The sequence below is a fragment of the Asterias amurensis genome, chromosome 16, assembly GCF_032118995.1.
Source record: "Asterias amurensis chromosome 16, ASM3211899v1".
NCBI lineage: Eukaryota > Metazoa > Echinodermata > Asteroidea > Forcipulatida > Asteriidae > Asterias > Asterias amurensis.
This window is the reverse complement of record NC_092663.1, coordinates 2,614,925-2,634,032: the sequence shown is the minus strand read 5'-3', so window position 1 is coordinate 2,634,032 and position 19,108 is coordinate 2,614,925. Positions and strand designations below refer to the sequence as shown.

The window sequence follows — 19,108 nt, the reverse complement described above, 5'->3', positions numbered from 1 at the left end:
AAAGCACAAAACTTGCGTGAAAGGGGTGTTTTTCTTTCATTATTATTTCGCAACTTTGATGACCGATTGTTTGATGAGCTCAAATTTTCACAGGCTTGTTAATTTATGCATATGTGAAATACGTCAAGTGAAAATACTGGTCTTTGATTACCAATAGAGTCCAATTTCTTTATGAGTGAGAAATAACCTCTTTCTCAAGAACTAGTGTTACCTCAGAGGGAGCCGTCTCTCAGCTAGCCTTGATCAAGGCTGTTGACGTACTGTTCCCCGGCCCGGTTCGCTGCACACGCATGCAGTGCATACACAAATGTACATTACCATACATTGTACAGCGAGAACAGTATAGCGTAGTCGTGAGTACGGTCGTGTCTTTCTACTTTCAACCTCGCACACGTGGCTCAAACAACAGAAGTACCCATGTACCGTAAGTGTACCGTAAGAGTACCGTATACAGATGGTACATGTACATGTACATTACGTATGTGTGTACATACGCTGTATACGTATTATATGCACTGTGTTATGTATCGGGGTGCACTGGTGGAATTCAGTGATGGGGACTGGGATTTTGCAGATCGCGGCTGGCTGTAGCGCCTTGATCAAGGCTATCTCTCAGCTCACAATGTTTTTTTTTTCACCAACAGCTCTCTCCCATTGCTCGGTAAGTTTTTCTGCTTACATTTACTTTGAGTAATCACCAATAGTATCTGTGCCTTCACCGCAAAAGTCGCCGTGTCATTTGTACACTTTCGAATTTCGATACACTCTTGTTTAAAACTTCATTAAACTGGCCGACTTGGCAGGTTTCTATCGACATTTAGGCATGCAGTTAAAACTAATTGTTTTTTGGTTGAAGTCGTGGTGTATGTTTTGCGAGCTCGGGAATGCCAGTGGGCAAATGGAGGTTGGATTTAGGGCTTTCTACATCATTATCTTCCCTCAGGTATACAACGTGCAGCATTTCAAAACGACACGACAGTAAGTTATTTCCTTTGGTGATTGCAGCGCGTATGCTACGTAGAACTGTCCGTCAAAAAACAAAACGCAAAAATTTCTCAGAAACAAATGATGGTTTTTGTCATTAACGGTACCTCATGGTTTGTTAGTGCCTAATTAAAGGCAGTGGACACTATTGGTAATTGTCAAAGACTAGCCTTCACAGTTGGTGTATCTCAACATATGCATTAAATAATAAACCTTTGAAAATTGAGCTCAATCGGTCATCGAACATTGCGAGATAATAATGAAAGAAAAAATACCCTTGTCACAAGAAGTTGTGTGCGTTTAGATAGTTGATTTCGAGACCTCAAATTCTAAACTGGAGGTCTCGAAATCAAATTCGTGGGAAATTACTTCTTTCTCGAAAACTATGGCACTTCAGAGGGAGCTGTTTCTCACAATGTTTTATACCATCAAACTACCCCCACTGGTCACCAAGTAAGGTTTTATGCCAATAATTATTTTGAGGAATTACCAAAAGTGTCCACTGCCTTTAAAGACTTCAGACCTAAAGAACACAATGTGAAACAATGGTGTTTTTTCTTTTTTGATAACCAATTGAGCTTAGAATATTTATAGAATAAAAAAAATCAAACCTTTTTTAAACCAAAGGTATACTCTGTCCCAAGTTAGACACGATAAAACACAACCAATAAAACACAACCAGTAAACACGTTCTGTTATAGAATTGTAAGACATAATATTAATTTATTTTCTTTCTTTGATTAAATGCATCATTGCACTATTTGATAAGCAACATTTAAATTTATATTTTGTTTACTAAGATCAGTTTTGTAATTTTTGTGTTGTGTTCACTTAAAGGAACACGTTGCCTTGGATCGGTCGAGTTGGTCTTTGAAAAGCGTTTGTAACCGTTTTTTATAAAATGCATATGGGTAGAAAGATGTTGTAAAAGTAGAATACAATGATCCACACAAACATGCCTCAAAATTGCATGGTTTTCCTTTTACCTCGTCGACTAACACGTCGGCCATTTATGGGGGTCAAAATTTTGACTCCCATAAATGGCCGACCATGTTAGTTCGCACAGTAGAAGGAAAACCACGCAATTTCGAGGCAAACTTGTGTGGATCATTGTATTCTACTTTTATAACATCTTTCCAACCATATGCATTTTATAAAAAACGGTTACAAACGCTTTTGTTTTGACCAACTCGTCCGATCCAAGGCAACGTGTTCCTTTAATAGATAATGTTTTGGTCAAGTGCACAAATGCATACAAGTGGGCTTTGTATTCTCAATTTAAAAGAACATGTTGCCTTGGATCACTTGAGTATTTTGACTCCACAAAATGGCCGACTGTGTTAGTTCGCGACCTATGAAGAAAACCGTGACATTTCGAGGCATGTTTGTGTGGCTCATTATATTTTACTTTTACATTATCTATCTAACCATAATGCACCCATAACAAACGGTTTCAAACTTTTTTTAAAGAGCAACTCGCCCGATCCAAGGCAACGTGTCCCTTTAATATGGTTTTATCTTGCTCTTTCTTTTTTTCCCTTTTTCCAGACATATTTTTGTACAACAGTACACTCTTCTTCTAATCTAGCACATTTTTTTTTCTTTCAATATAATACAAATAATATAAAATAATTTCAACTCAAATGGATGTAAAGGAACAATATATCTATAAATAGTTGGTTTCTAGGATAACTTTCCGTATGGCGCCACCACTTGTTCACCCTTTTTACAAAAAGGGATATCTCAATGAGGTAAATTAGATACGTACTATATTATTTCATATAGAATGAAAAAGTGGTGGCGCCATAAGGAAACTTTTCCAGTTTCTACATTACTCATCTGAGTTTGTTTAATTCTCAAAATAGTGTTTAGGCGGCCCACAGGATTAGCCAACGAACAACCTCCTTTTGATCTCTAATGTAGGTGATGGCGCACTACTGAATGAGGTCATGTGCATAAGGTTTATTCATAGGTCATGGTATAATTGAAGGTCCTATATTTCTGCATATAGAATAGGATTATAAATGGTGCGCAGAGAGAACAGGGCCCAATTTCATAGAGCTGCTAAGCACATAAATTTGCTTAGCATGAAATTTCTTCCTTGATAACAACAGGATATAAGCAAACGACAGCTGAATACCAGTAACAAGAAATAAGCAACAAAAGGAATTTTTGCTGGTAAACCTGTTTTTATCAAGGAAGAAATTTCATGCTAAGTAAATCTTTATGCTAAGCAGCTCTATGAAATTGGGCCCTGTAGAAATGTAAACTTTGCAGGCGTTTTCCAATTATTTTTTTGGAAGGAGGGGTGGTTGTTGCTATGTAAGGCATCTCTCAGGGTTGTCTTGTTGGACGTATAGGAAGTGTCCGACTCTGTGGCCTTGTAGGACGCGCGGGCCGCGTTGGATTCTTTGGAGGTGTAGGAGGTACGGGCTGCGTCGGACGCACTGGAGGTGTTGGACGCACGGGCCGCGTTGCACGCACTGGAGGTGTTGGACGCACTGGAGGTGTTGGATGCACGGGCCGCGTTGGACGCACTGGAGGTGTTGGACGAACGGGCCGCGTTGGACGCACAGGAGGACGAGGTGTGTTAGTGTAGTCGTCGCGATCAGAAAGTTTCTCTTTGATCTCCTCCACCTCGTCTTTAAGAAACTCAACCTCTCTTTCCAGGGCTGCACCTGTGTGTCAGTGAATATAAAATGGATGTTGTTGAAAGAAAAATCTAATAACTCTGTTTGTTGGTACAGCAACCCAAACTCAGCTTCATTTCAAATAAATACAGCCAAAAGTGATATACATACAAACACATTCATACCAGCATTTTTATAACGCACCTCAAAGATTGAAGCACTTATTCAGCTGACATAATAAAACAAATATGCAAACAAACAATGCATTGTTATAGGAGCACAACAATCAGACAAGCAAATGATAACACAAATAAATGGGTTTTGAGTCTAGTGTTTTAAAGAGCTGAAGTTCGTGGCTTCAAGCAAGAAAGTTACGGGAAAGGGAATTGCAGAGTAGTGGGAATTCTTTTGTTTTTATAGTTTCTTTTAAATTATTTTATTAATCTCCAAAGTGTTTATTCCCACAAAAAAAATGATTATAACAATTAGTTGCTGACATGTTTAATACTTTTCCTCTGAATGAAATTTGATTTCTACAAAGTTGAACTGTTGATTTGAGTATTTTACGCTGTTAAAAAAAAGTGCAACTTTGGAGTAGATCAAACTCTTTCAACGGTACCTTTTCTGTTGATATCACCAATCTCATTATTCATGTCTTCAAAATTTGTCTCAAGGTTATCCACGTCTAGTTCCAATAGATCTGTGAATAATTGGAGGAAAAAGCAATCTCATCATTCGCCAATAATTGGGGGACCTTTGTGACTCTAGGTGGCAGCAGACTTACCAGGTAAATCCATTGTTCTCAATGTGTGCGAATTAATGGCAGTGGGCACTATTGGTAATTACTCAAAATAATTATCAGCATAAAACCTTACTTGGTAAAGAGTAGTGGGGAGAGGCTGATCGTAAAAAAACATTTTGAGAAACGACTCCATCTGAAGTGCTATAGTTTTTGAGAAAGAAGTAATTTTCCACGAATTTGATTTCCAGACCTCAGATTTAGAACTTGAGGTCTCAAAATCAACCATCCAAACACACACAACTTCGTGTGCAAGAGCGTTTTTTTCTTTCATTATTATCTCATATTGTCTTGGACAATTACGAATAGTGTCTACGTGCCTTTAAAGGTTCTTGCCAATTGCGAATTGTTTGGTATAGTCATTCGGGTGAGGGCAGCATTCAATAAATTGCTCTGAAATATTTGATTACATGCGTGATAATTAATGTTTTATTAACTTTTTCTCAAAAACACGAGCGTTTCATGGACTAATTATTTCAAGGGCCAGTTTTTACCATAACCATCTTATAAGGTCTGGACACTATTGGGAATTACTCAAAATAGCTGTTAGCATAAAATTTACTTGGTAACGAGCAATGGCGAGCTGTGGATAGTATAAAACATTGGGAGAAACGGCTCCCTTTGAAGTAACATACTTTTCAAGAAAGAAGTAGTTTTCAACTGAAATTATTTGAATTTGATTTCGAGACCTCAGAATTAAATTTAAAGGTCGTGAAATCAAGCATCTGATCTGAAAGCCACAACTTTGTGTGACAAGACTGTTTTTTTGTTCCATTATTATCTCGCAACTTCGACGACAAACCAATTGAGTTCAAATTTACAAAGGTTTGTTATTTTGTTCATATAGAGTTTTACGCATTAATAATGAAGCTTCTAAATTTAGAATAAGGAGTCACCTGTTTTTTCGTCATTCTCAGTCAAATGATGTCTTAAGCCTTCAAAACCTTCCTTTAAAGCCTGGACTTCATGTAGTAGATTGACTGCAACAAGGACAAATATTTATAGGTAATCACAGTAAAAAATATTATAGTAAATTATGTTACGGGAAGCATCGCACTAAAAAGGCAAAAATGTAAAACAAAGCGATGTTAACAACTTGTCCGCGAAAAAACACAACCAAAGCTCGTACAATTTTATCTGCAGCACACGTATCGTGTGGGTAGAAATTAAAGGAACACAATGCCTTGGATCGGACGAGTTGGTCAAAACAAAAGCGTTTGTAACCGTTTTTTATAAAATGCATATGGTTGGAAAGATGTTTTAAAAGTAGAATACAATGATCCACACAAGTTTGCCTCGAAATTGCGTGGTTTTCCTTCTACTGTGCGAACTAACATGGTCGGCCATTAATTTTATGGGAGTCAAAATTTTGACCCCCATAAATGGCCGACGTGTTAGTCGACAAGGTAAAAGGAAAACCACGCAATTTCGAGGCATGTTTGTGTGGATCATTGTATTCTACTTTTACAACATCTTTCTACCCATATGCATTTTATAAAAAACGGTTACAAACGCTTTTCAAAGACCAAATCGACCGATCCAAGGCAACGTGTTCCTTTAACAGTTTGCCCTGTGTATAAAGCATGTTTTATTGATAAACAAAAATGATGCAAATTTAACATCTCTTATATCGTTGCGGTACCCCCTGCCAAAACATAGGATTCAAACTGCCTCTAGCTACTGGGCAACCTTGGTAGTCTAGTTAGTAAGACACTGCTCAAGAATTGCAAGGGTCAAGGGTTCGAATCCCACCCGAGTAATATGCCTGTGATATTTTTTCACAGGACTCGGGAAAGTACTGAGTATACAGTGCTAACACACATCGGTGTTAGGTAAAACCAAAATTAATAAAAGTGTGCTGATTAGTGAAAATGATTGAACTAAACCGAACTGACCTGTAGGTGGCGCTGTTGGGCATGCCGTCTCGTCCTCCTCACCAGGGCAGTCAAGAATCCCGTTGCATACTTTTAACCCATCGAAACATTCACCAGACAGGCACACAAAACCCTCATCAGAATTGCAATTACCTTGAAGGAGAAAGAAATCGAATATAGGGGATGATCAAGTGATTTTTGAAAGTTTACATGGTGGAAATGAGTTGGGTGGTCCTGAAAAGAACCGTTGGTTTCAACTCAAAGTTTTGATTTATATGCTCTTTTAAACGAATGATTTTACCGAATCCACACTTAAGTGAAGTTCGTTACGAATCTACACTTAAGTGTAGATTCGTAACATAATCTACAGTTGAGTGTCGATTCATAACAAACTTAAGTAAATATTTCAACTTGAAACTTATTGTCTTTCTAAATTGAAAGATAGCATGAAGTGCAACAAAACATAGCTGAAATTAGCTGAAATTATTATGTTATTTTTCAGATTACAAAAACATTTTCCAGTTTATAAAAATCACTTTAGTAACATGATTTAATTTATTGATTGCCGAGCAAACTGACGTTGTACTCATATATTTGTTTTTACATAATTATGAAATGTGACCAACCGTCGATCGTTTGACAATTCTTTGAAACTGGTACAATGGGGGAAATAGTTTAAGTGTAGATTCATGACTACAATGCACTCGTCTTCGGCTCGTACATTCTATTCACGAATCTACACTTTCTCGTCCGTTGTCCTTAACCGGTTGTCTTCTGGAGAAAGCAATTGAACAAAATTAAATCCGTCATTTGTGATTTAGGTGTGCCGTAAACGTACCTACAAGGAGCATTTTACTACCGAGTCCGTTTGCAATCAAACAACACCTAATACCTACGTATTAGGCAGGACTGTTGATTTGTTTTCGCCCACAATCAATGGGGCTTATATTGCCCCTGCAATAAACCGGTTCCAATTTGTTAGGGAATGAAATAAACTTCTGAGCTCGGATTCGCCAATTGCTTTTGACATCCGAAGGATTGCTTGTTTTGTGCATTGACGTTGCATACAATAGGCATTTTTACCTATGCATAACTTATCAGTAAGTGCACCATTGGTGGATTGTAAGCAGTTTCTGAAGCCCTTTCACACGAGAGCAATTTAGCAAGGAACCCTTGCTAGAAGCAAGGGTTCCTTGCTAGATTGTAACCTGGCTGTGAAAATTTACAAAAACCTGCCTAGTCTGAAAGTTGTTTCACCTGTCCAAGTTCTCCTGCAAAATCTTGTTAAACATTGCTACATTTTACAACCATGCTTAAATTAAGCAAGGGACCCCGGTTAAATTGCTGTTGTGTGAATAGCACTTTAAGGCAGATATGGGACATATCAAAGGGTTCCGAAAACCAAAGGTATACCTTGCCTTTAATTGAGTGGATCAATCAAAGAACTGAACAGAAAAAAAAAAATCAATTAATCGTCAGAGAAGGCATTAAAATCTTACTTTCCCCACAATTTTCTTCGGATTCATCATTTCCATTTTGGCAGTCAACAAAGGCGAAGTCACATAATTTTGACGAGTCTATGCATTCACCTGGAGCACACTGTGAACAAAAATATTTGTTTGTTTAAAATAGAACACCAGCTCGTAGTACGGGCGACAAAACATGTTTATTGTTGGCACATTTCAGGATGACAGTGTTTATACTTTTGTTATACAAAAGCTTGTTGCTTTAAGAGCCCCTGTCCAACTGGTAATCATTTTGTAAAATGTTTAAAGTTTTAAAATAATTAATAAATATATTAAATAAAGTCCTTTTCCTTAATAGCCGCCCCGGGAAATGGATGGAATAAACTCCCATCATTTACTTTCCTTCCCTATACAGACATTAAAAAAACTTCCTCTTTTCTAGTTATGTCTAGATTCTGCTATCGTTTTAAAGGAACTTGACACTTTTGGTAATAACTCAAGGAAATTGTTAGTATAAAAAACTTACTTGTTAACGATCAAACGGAGAGCTGTTGATAGTAGAAAACGGCTCCCTCTGCAGGGTTCTCCACACGGTAAAATTTTGTCCGGGCGCTAATCAATCCTGCACTATTGTCAAATTGCGCAAACTATTCCTGCACTGTTTTCAAATTGCTAAAATTATTCCGTATCTAGCGGCATATTGCGCACACTTCTCTTGTATTTTCGGCAAAATTGCACAAACTATTCCTGCAAGATCGACTGAAAACAAAAATTTAGTGTCAGACTTACGTCCGGGTATTTTTCGACCTCTGATTGGTCTGCTCATTAGGTAAACTTGAATTCAAGTCTGAAAGTGCGGTTAATTCTCTTCAACGAAGTAGAATTCCCCCGTAGAGTTGCTACCACGCTCTATTTCCGCTCTAAATGACGGATGTTAATTCACGAGAGGGCGCTGTTTCAGCCACTAATATATCAGGGCTACTAAACCGCAAGATTCACAGACTTGCCCTGCGACACACAGAAAAAAGCACGTGTACTGCCGTTATGAAATAGCCGAGATCTGGCCAGGTTAGCACACAAAAATATAAGTGATACAGCGTGCATCGAACATGGTATGTGTTCGTCGTGAAGTGTTTTTCAATTTTTCGGGTACGGGCGCGATACTTTTTGTCCGGGCGCACAATGATTTTGTCCGAGCGCGGCACTTTTTGTCCGGGCGCATTTGGTATTTTAAGAATTTGTTTCCGAGCACAGCGCCCGGACCAAACCGCATGTGGAGAACCCTGCTATGGGAAGTAACGTAGTTTTTGAGAGATTTAACTAAATTTCTACTAAAATTAGTTAAATTTGATTTTGAGACCTCCCAAAATTAGATTTTGGGTATGAGCATTGAGAGCACACAACTTCGTGTGGCAAAGGGTGTTTTTTCTTTCATTATTATCTCGCAACTTCGACAACCAATTGAGTTAACATTTTTATGGGTTTAGTATTTTGTGAACACGTTGGGATACACCTAGTGAGAAGACTGGTCTCTGACAATTACCAAAGATGTCCAATAAGAGAGGGAAGGGCGGTGGATGAGTACATGTAGTTAAACCCTGCTGGGTGTAACTGTTCAAGGCGCACCAAAAAATACACACTGTAGTTTTTTTTAAATAATTACATGCAGACCATTTTTAACAATCATCTGAGTAGTTTTTTTTTTTTTCATGGTGTTATTAATAATAACAATTGACTTTAAATAATATTAGTAAATTTGTGGTTAAACCATGTATTACATTTTTTTTTTTTAGTGTTGACTCTGAAATAAAAAAAACAAAATATTTTGGTTTCATCATTTTCAACAGTAAGCCCTATACTCTGCTCGTCTTCAGGAGAAATCTATGTTGTAAATACAAATACATGACTTTCGGGATTCTTTTTTTGTCATTAAAATTAGATATTTTCATTGTTTTTTTTTTTTTGTAGTTCAATTAAGCAGGATATCTTGAAAAAAAGGGGAATAGTTAAAAGACACGTACCTTAAACTCAGTTGATGAGCAGCTTCCAGGACAACCAACCTCGTCCTCACCCTGGCGACAATCTTCAACCCCGTCACACACAGCCCGGTTACTAATACATGAACCGTCCAGGCATTGAACCCCCACACACGGGCAATTTTCCTCATCACCTCCTCCCCTGCAGTCAGCAACACCATCGCAACGTCGTTCACCATCGATGCAAACCCTTGTGGTGTCCGGACATAGAAAGTGAGCTGGGTATTCACAAACTCTTGGGGGCGCTGTTGGGCATCTGTTCTCGTCCGATTCGTCAGCGCAGTCCACAATACCGTCGCACTGCAGATCAGCGTCAATGCAAACGCCGTTTTGAGCACATGTGAATTCGTTGTCTCGGCAGGGGCATCCCCTTTCGTCTGACCCGTCTCGGCAGTTGTTGATGCCGTTACAAAGGAAAGCAAGCATGATGCACGAGCCATCTGAGGAAGAGAAAAAGGGAATAAAGGGCAAAATGACTTAATACTTCAGTATTAAAAAATAAAGCCCACAGCATGAATTTAGACTTTGCAACTTGTTTACTCAAACGGCATCCTCATTCGGCTTTACCTGGACACTCGTGCTCCCTTTGTCCACAACCACAGTCAGACTCGTCTTGTCCGGATGGGCAGTCACCATTTCCATCGCAGACCTGGTTTTGCCGAATGCATGTTTTGCCATCCGAGCATGGAATCTCGTCGACTCTGAAACAGAAACAAAAACAACTTAGTTTAAACAAACACTCTAGTTATCACTTTGGGAACTTAAGCATAAGGCAGCAAATAACGCTTAATAACTTTCTGCTTAGCAAGTATGAGGACAGTACCAGTCACTTGATACCGGTGGAATGGTATCTGGGCTGGTAACCTTATTCTGTTAAGCCTTACACTGTTGTGCTTATTTAGCCCAGAGTCCCTTTTGTGTTCTATGAGCAGCTATATGGTTTAGGCACCATGGGTTCAATTTGATATACTCAATTCATAGTGCCGCCCTAAATACTACAAAAAAAGTTGCGACTACTATACTACAAAATTAGTCGCGACAACCTGTTTTGTGAACCAATTGTATTTACGACAACACAATTTACTTACAAAACACAACCAGACATCAGTGCCACTCCTTCAATATATTCAGCATGAGTTTGTCTGTGTCGCGCTTACAGGAAACATTACTCCAAAATGCATCTTTGGAATTTAAAATAAGTCGCAAGTAGTGTCGAAGTCGCAACTATTTGAGGCGCAACTTTTCAAGTAGTAAAATTTAATACTCACCCAGGCCTGCACAGGGCACAGTTTCATTAGAGCTGCTTAAGCACAAAGAAAAGCTTAGCACAACAAAATTATGCTTACCACCAGAACAAGGTTCCTAGCCAAACCACCATGAAACAATTTGTGACTGGGACCCTGTTCATTTCTGCTAAGCAGAACCAGGTCCTTACCCGCATCCACACCCCATCTCGTCATCTCCTTCCGGGCAATCCGTAACTTGACCGTCGCAAATGAAGGTCTTCGGGATGCATATTCTCCTCACACCGCGACATCTGTAGTATCCTTCACGACATTCGTTCGTTTGACACAGTTGCTCGTCTTTGCCGTTCGCGCAGTCGGAATTTCCATCGCATACCTTGGAGAAATGAGAATCATTTAGAATAAAAATCCAGAGAGAGGCTCTGTCATAGGAACATTTGCCCCAGAAGATTCTGTTCTCATATTACATGTATTAGGAATTAAACATGGAATAAGGAGTATTCGAAAAAGGGCGCTATCAGAAGAAGTTTGTACACTTCGCCTTAAGGGGGACAGAACCTACACGAGAAAAAATCTCTCAGTCCTGCCACATCAGCAAGAGAAAAGCACTAGACTATTATAATATAAAACTAAAACCATGGTTAACTGTTTGTTGGCCTGTGAACAAAATTACATGGATTTTACTCTGGTGGGACTCGAACCCCCGACCCTTGGAATTCTAGACAGAGATACCACTATAGTGCACTACCTAAATTGATCCCTTCGTCTCATAACTGAGTCTACCATTTCCACCTTCTTCCGTCTCTTGAATAGTAGTAATAATAATATTGGCTTCTTATGTAGCACTCAGGTCCATCACGCAGTGATGGTCATGGCGCTTCAACATTATTACCCCTGGTCACTGGGCCTTAAAGCCATTGGACACTATTGGCCAATGTCAAAGACCAGTCTTCTCACTTGCTGTATCTCAACCTGTGAAAATTTTAGCTTGATTGGTCGTCGGATTGGTTGCGAGATAACTAGACGAGACTGGGATGAGAACCCAGACTCCGCTGAACAAAATCACCAGAGCTTGAATTCGGGTTTCGTTACCTTGCTCTGCAGTACGCATTCTATTGGCGAGCACTCAAACTCATCGGACTTGCAGCCGCACTCAGTACCCTCGTCCTCCCGGAATGAGCAGTCTCCGACCCCGTCGCACAGCTTACTCTGGGGTATACACGAGGCGTCTTGACACTTGTACTGGTTGGCCGTGCACTCGGTGACGCAGCCCATGGTGTGTTCGTCAGCCCCGTCGGTGCAGTCGGCATGGCCATCACAAACCTGTTGGAATGTTTTATGATGGTTTAAAAAAAAACTTTCCAGATGAATTTTCAAGGAAGTGTTTATCCACGGAAGTGCTATATAGTCATGTGGCTTGTGATACTGCTGCAGGAGACAAACTTGTCTGGGACTAAAAATACACTGATTATGCACAAATATGCACAAAATAACAAACCTGTGATAATTTGAGCTTAATTGGTCATCGGAGTTTTAAGATAGAGAAACAGCTCCCTCTGATGTGAGAAACGGCTCCCTCTGAAGTAATGTAGTTTTTGAGAAAGAGTTAACTTTCCATGAATTTGATTTTGAGACCTCGAATTAGGTTTTGAGGTCCCAAAATCAAGCATCTGGAAGCACACAACTACGTGTGACAATGGTGTTTTTCTTTCATTATCATCTCGCAACTTTGATGACCAAATGAGCTCAAATGTTCACAGGTCTGTTATTTTATGCATTATGTTGAGATACACCGAGTGAGAAGACTGGTCTTTGACAATTACCAATGGTGTCCAGGGTATTTTTAGAAGTACTTACCCAGTTAAGTGACACACACGAGCCAGAGGGGCAGCGGAAGTACCCGGCCGGACATTTGCGCGTTTGACAGTTCCACTCATCCTCACCACCAGGGCAGTCCAGGTTCTCGTCACATATCCAGTAGTCCGGTATACACTGTCCTGTTGAACACATGAAATGGTTTGGCACACACACCTGGAATCTCGAATCAGGACAACCTACTTCATCCTGAAAAAAAGGGCAATAAGAAAAGGAACATCTTAAATAAAGGGTGCCTTCAATTTTAGCTTCCCTGGGTCTGCCCCGGTACGTTGGAATAGCTTGGACGTGCTTAATAATTCTCGTGACTACTTATGACTGCCTGACTAAGCATTCATTGTCAATGGCTGCTTATGGACTGCTAACAGACTGCTTAATAGGCAGTTTTCTATGGTAAGAGAATCCAGGGGCTCATCTGGTTAGCCCCAAGTGCCCTGCTTGTGGAGTGGGTCACTTGGGGGCGACCTGAGGTGCATGCCTTTATCACATGCGGGGTTGCATGACACAGGGAAGCTGAACGAATGCACCCAAGGAATGATGTGTACAAAAAGAAACAATTTGTTTGGCCTGACTCCCATTTTAGAGGCAGAAAGCTGCTCGTGTATCCAATGAAATAGTACCCAATGAAATAGTACCCAATGATATCACTGGTTCTGTGAGGCCAATACCAACCAGACAGGGGACCAGTCTATATACGATTTCCACTTACCATACCGTCGCAGTCGCTTGGGTCCCCGTCGCACACATACTCGCTAGAAACACACTCGTTGGTGATGTTGCACATCATGCCATCGCATCCACATACATCTACTGATTCATCACCAGCATCGGAACAGTCCACGATTCCGTCACAGAGCTTGTCCAAGGCCAGGCACTCGCCGTCCCTAAGGCAGAGGTAGCCCGGTGAATCATCGTGAACGCACGCTGGTGTAAAGAGAGGATAGAGTGGATAAAAGGAGGGACGGTGGAATTCTCTTTTTTTTTAATCAGTGGTGGTAACCTTTGGAAGTTTCTTCTCTTTTTTTGTTAACCGTTTACTAGTGTTGTTTATAACTATATCTTTTGTATGTAGCCCTAATTTGTAATGAATTATGTTTTTATCTGTGAAAAAACCTGAATGTTTATAGAGAAAACAATTTCCAATTTATACTTTGATCTTGATCTTGATCTTTATCTTGAAATTGAAATTGAATTGAACAATTGCATCAATCATAAAGCAAAATAATAACCTCTGTCGCCAAGCCATATGGCCCATCAGTTGTGTACGCTAAAACAATAGGATTCGAACTGCTTCTAACTACCGAGGAATCTCGATGGTCTAGTTGGTATTAAAAAGAGTACTCTACATGTAGACGTAAAGGTCATGGATTCTAATCCCACCAGAGTAATATGCCTGTGATTTTTTTAACAGAGCTCAGGAAAAAGTGTATATGGATAAAAACTTAAATAAATATTCTTCATCCCGATGCAAATTTACTATTAAATATTTGTACCCCTTTCTCAAAAACTACGTTACTTTAGAGGGAGCCGTTTCCAACAATGATTTATATTGTCAACGGCACCCTGTTGCTCATCACCAAGAGTAAAGCTGTTATGCTAACAACTATTTTGTGTAATTACCATCAGTGTCCAGTGCCTTTAAACTTAATCTCTCTAGAACAGTTTAAGTTTTTTATTAAGACAGTATTTTGTGAAAAAAAAATTGCATTTATTATCGTATGCATTGTGCAGGTTTTTTTTCTGATTATCTATAATTTTTGTAGTCACTCTTGACTTTCCAAAAGCGCTTTGAGCTTTCACTAATTTTGCCCTTAATAAAAACATTGCACTAGTATTATTGTTGTTCATCTCACCATAGTATTTATCCTCAACAACTTGCCCATCCTCGGAGCCACCCAGTACCTGAGACAAGTACGGCACGGCTGAGGAGGATGAAGACAGTTGCGATGTTGGAAACGATGAGGACTGATGAGGCGAAGAATAAGACGTATCCTGAGATGAACCATTTGTTGACGATAAAACTCTCACAATCTCATCTGAAGATGACGAAATTGATGACCAAATTGTAGACGACATATTCGATGACGAGGACGAAGTTGATACCGAGTTTGTGGTTTCATCTTCGGTTGACCTTGAAGTTCTTGCACTGTTGAGCATCTTGTCTTTTAAAGCAGCCTGTATAAAACAAGAGCAAATCCATTAATTAACCACAAGGGGCAATAATAATAACAAATTTTAATAATTACCAATTCTTATATAGCGCATTTCACAATAACCGTATCAATGCGCTTTACATTAGTGCGATGGTCAAAGGGCCAATAACATTCCTTTAATGTATCTCAGCTCCCAACAATGTACAGCCCGAGCCGCCTTTTAGGCGCTTGTGGCATTTTCACTAATATCAACATCTAGCCTCGCAGGTATACCCCTGGCAGCCTGGGTGAAGAGAAGCAATTAAACTTTAAAGTACCTTGCTAATAAAGGGTACAAGTGTCACGACCAGGATTCGAACCCACACTCTGGTGACTGCACCAGAACTTGGATTCAATGCTTGACCACTCGGCCACAACTCTACTACACCAAGTATATATTTTGTATTATAAGCTGTTATGCTAAAAACTGTTTTGTGTAATTACCAATAGTCAATCAACCAATCAAAGGTCGATTGTAGAGCGCCAAAATCAAGAGTTTGTTCTAAGGCGCTGAGGCGCAGTTGAATGGTTAGTAAGCCTGCTGGAACAGGTGAGCTTTAAGGAGTGTCTTGAATGAGGTGAGTGAGCTGGCATTTCTGATCTGTGTAGGAACCATGTTCCACATTTTCGGGCCATGTATACAGAGAATGATCTCTCTGCAAAAGTAGAATAGCGAGCTCTTGGCACAACAAAAAGGGAGCATGAGGTAGTTGAACGAAGATGTCTTTGTTGAGACCTTGAATAGTGTCAGTGGTACATTTTAAATGGCTTTACTCGGAAGTTTACTATTATTTATTTATTCTGGAGAGCAAACACACTCCTATCTCTTTTCTAAAAGCATGAGCTTTTTTAAAAGGGAATATTTTTTGGAAAACATGTCAATACCCGGCCACCACATTATTGCTAATTTACAAGGCCCAAAACAGAAATATGTTCATATTTTGAAATAAAGACACATAAACTGTACTCAGTATTCACCGGTGACCTTGTTTGTGTAGCGTATTTTATTCTTACTTAAAGGAACATGTTGCCTTGAATCGGACGAGTTGGTCTATAACCGTTTTTTTCAAAATGCATTGTTGAAAAGATGTTGTAAAAGTAGAATACAATGATCCACACAAATTTGCCACGAAATTGTGTGTTTTTCCCTTTGCTGTGCGAACTAACACGGTCCACCATTTATGGGAGTCAAAAATTTGACTCCCATAAATGGCCGACCGTGTTAGTCAACGAGGTAGAAGGAAAACCGTGCAGTTTCGAGGCATGTTTGTGTGGATCTTTGTATCCTTCCTTTACAACATCTTTCTACATATTTGCATTTTATAACAGACAGACGGTTACAAACGCTTTTCAAAGACCAACTTGACCGATCCAAGGCATTGTGTTCCTTTAACTTTAAAGTTTCATTCTATCCTTGTAACAAATCAACAAGCCAATGACATTTACATGAAAATCTCTTCTATACTTCCAACCATATAGAGGTTCCAACCCATAGAAAACATTAAAAAAGTTTATAACACTACAGTACACTCTACATGTAGCCTTCAACAATCATACACAGGGCACAAAGTAAAGTTCACAGAAAGGTCAGCACTTACGAAAAAGTGACATAGGCCAACGGACGCATGTGTGACACCGACAGCTGACCAGTGCAAAAGACAAATGGTTTGACTAAAACGATCAAAAAAGAGAGAGCTACAAAATCGCAATAATTTGGGCATAAATGAGGGTCAAAATACTCACAAATATCTCTCCATCTCTATTATTGCTTCCATATAAATGGGTTTTTTTGGAGCATGGCCAAAGCTATAGAGAAGCACAGACCCAATAAAATCACCTGCTCTTTCAAAGTTGAAGTCGAAAAAGAAAGCGGCTGTCGTCACGTGACAACCCCAAAAGTTAACTTTCTACAAAATCCAACACTGAGGGCGCACTTGGGATCACTACATTATATAAAAAAATGGAATCAATTTGTGGTGAAGAGGTTTTCAACTAGTGGTTTAAACCCGCCGATGTCAGGTTCTTGATAATTTTACCAAAGATGAATCATAAATACCTTTTCGGTCAAAGACCATCAACACTTTTTGGTCAAAAGGTAAAATAAATGGAACAAATATAATTTTTCAATGATTTCTTTCAATACAACACCCCTCCAGCTTATGGGTGAACACCCCTCCAGCTATGAAATGGTAAGGCCCTCCGCCGCCCTCGGTGTAAACAACTCCTTATACGGGTATACTGTGCGCGTCGCGTGTATCGCGTGATGTGGCACCTGTCTCGGCCATAGATATAGAATAGAATAACTAGATCGGCCGCGCGTAAATACGCAGGTTCTGGCATGGGGGCTGCCATTGCCTATCTCCCGTGTACATTTTCTGTGCGTTGCCGTCAGCACGTGACTTTTTGCCGTCAGCACGTGACATTTAGCGCGTCAAAGGCCTATCTCCCGTGTTCATTTTTGCGCGTCGCCTTTCGAACGTGAAATTTTTACCGCGTCCATGGCGAACAATTTTATTTTCTACACAGGTAATGGCGCGTATGTACGCGCGGCCGATCTAGTTATTTAATTCTATATCTATGGTCTCGGCCGTTGCTCTCGACCAATAGGAATGAAGAAACTGTTTTGTAATAAGCTTGCGTGTCACGCACATGTTTCAACACTTTTTACAGGGGCCAATTTTCATAGAGCTGACGAAAATAGTTCGCTCATTTTACACAGTGTTCTGGTGGCAAAAATGTCATGCCATTATACAATGCTTGTGACTGGTATTTAACCGTCATTTACTTAGGAAACAATTGGTGGAGTCTTGGCCGGTAATCTGATAAGCAAGGAATTATTCTGTGCTAAAGCAGCTCTATGAACTTTGGGTCCTGGTCATTATCAAAGGTTTAAACACCCCCACGTGACGCGCTCTTCACCAATGTGAATAGCGAAACTGTCTTAGTGATGAATCAAGGTTTGCGTGGAGATAATCACTCTCGAAAAACGTGACCATGAAATTAACATAATTTCACATGTCTGTTGTATTGGAAAAGTTATTAACCTCAATAATATAAAACTTTTTTGTGAAAAAAATAAGTGGAAAAGTGGTGGCGCCATACGGAAAGTTATCCGAATTATTATATGCGTGTACATAAAAAAAAAAAAAATGTTTATGATTGAGGCACTTTAGCGGTTAAAAAAAGTATACTTTGCCGTTTTGTGTAGGTTTTGGCCAGTGCTTTTTTATTGACTAGAAGTAGTGACTAGTGATTCATCATCAAACAAGTGCCACTCCCTTTTCGTTCAAGCGTCTTCTTTTTCTACTTGGATACTCGCGAGTATAGGGTCCATACGACTGGAAGCCGAGGGACTGCTTGTCCATACGAGCGGTGCAGTCTGCATTTTGTACATGGTACAAAATAAAAATACTCATTTCTGCTTATGGGTGAGCAGTCACCGATCACTTTTATCAAGGTAAAAATACATGAAAATAAAAGTTTGCTTCACCAGATTTATCTGCATCTTGCTTTCTTCATCTTTGTTCTTCCGGGCTTGGAAGGGACTTCCTTCAGCGGGAAGAGCCAGAAGTCCCGCGAGGATGAAGAAGAAAATCGCCCCGTAGCAAAAAGTAGGCATGCTGGGTCAGAATGCAGAGAGACACGGGCGAAGTTTTTCTTTCCTTGCTCGGTCAAATTCTTGCGGCATCTACTCAGGATGCTCGCTGAATACCACTGTAGTGGTCGTGCTTGGGTGCTTTGTTGGAATGTTGGAACAAAAAAAAGGAGTGCAGATGAAAACGTCACACGTGGCTACTAAAGTCTCTTTTTTTTTTTTTTGAAAACTTATATTTAAAAAAATAAGTGGTAAGGTAAACCGAAACTATAGTGAATGTTTTGTTTGATTTTAATTTATGAAGTAAGTATTAAAACCAAACAGGTTTTTAAAGTACAAGTTTCAGAATTATTTATTTCGTATTTATTTGACTACAATTAACTGGAATACTGCACTATTAGCCGAGGGGTTGG

The 19,108-nt window shown here is 39.6% G+C and overlaps 1 protein-coding gene across 1 annotated transcript; it reads right to left on the bottom strand.

Annotated features, from left to right (window-relative positions):
• Window positions 1-3,223: 3,223 nt before the first annotated feature.
• Window positions 3,224-18,814, bottom strand: LOC139948809 (uncharacterized). Its single transcript, XM_071947144.1, has 13 exons — window positions 18,591-18,814; window positions 14,762-15,083; window positions 13,618-13,832; window positions 12,891-13,097; window positions 12,126-12,356; window positions 11,225-11,409; window positions 10,357-10,490; window positions 9,775-10,229; window positions 7,787-7,886; window positions 6,309-6,440; window positions 5,310-5,393; window positions 4,234-4,314; window positions 3,224-3,662 (listed from the first exon to the last, which is right to left on the bottom strand). The coding sequence occupies exons 1-13, from the start codon at window positions 18,717-18,719 to the stop codon at window positions 3,319-3,321; spliced, it is 2,619 nt and encodes an 872-aa protein (XP_071803245.1). The 5' UTR covers window positions 18,720-18,814; the 3' UTR covers window positions 3,224-3,318.
• Between the last annotated feature and the right edge of the window lie 294 nt (window positions 18,815-19,108).

Coding starts and splice junctions, on each gene's coding strand:
- LOC139948809 (XM_071947144.1), bottom strand. CDS start 18,719: ATGCCTACTTTTTGCTACGGGGCGATTTTCTTCTTCATCCTCGCGGGA. Junction 13,098..13,617: donor CAAGCGACTGCGACGGTATG/GTAAGTGGAAAT, acceptor CCTTTTTTTCAG/GATGAAGTAGGTTGTCCTGA. Junction 5,394..6,308: donor CCCAACAGCGCCACCTACAG/GTCAGTTCGGTT, acceptor TCCTTGTTGCAG/TCAATCTACTACATGAAGTC.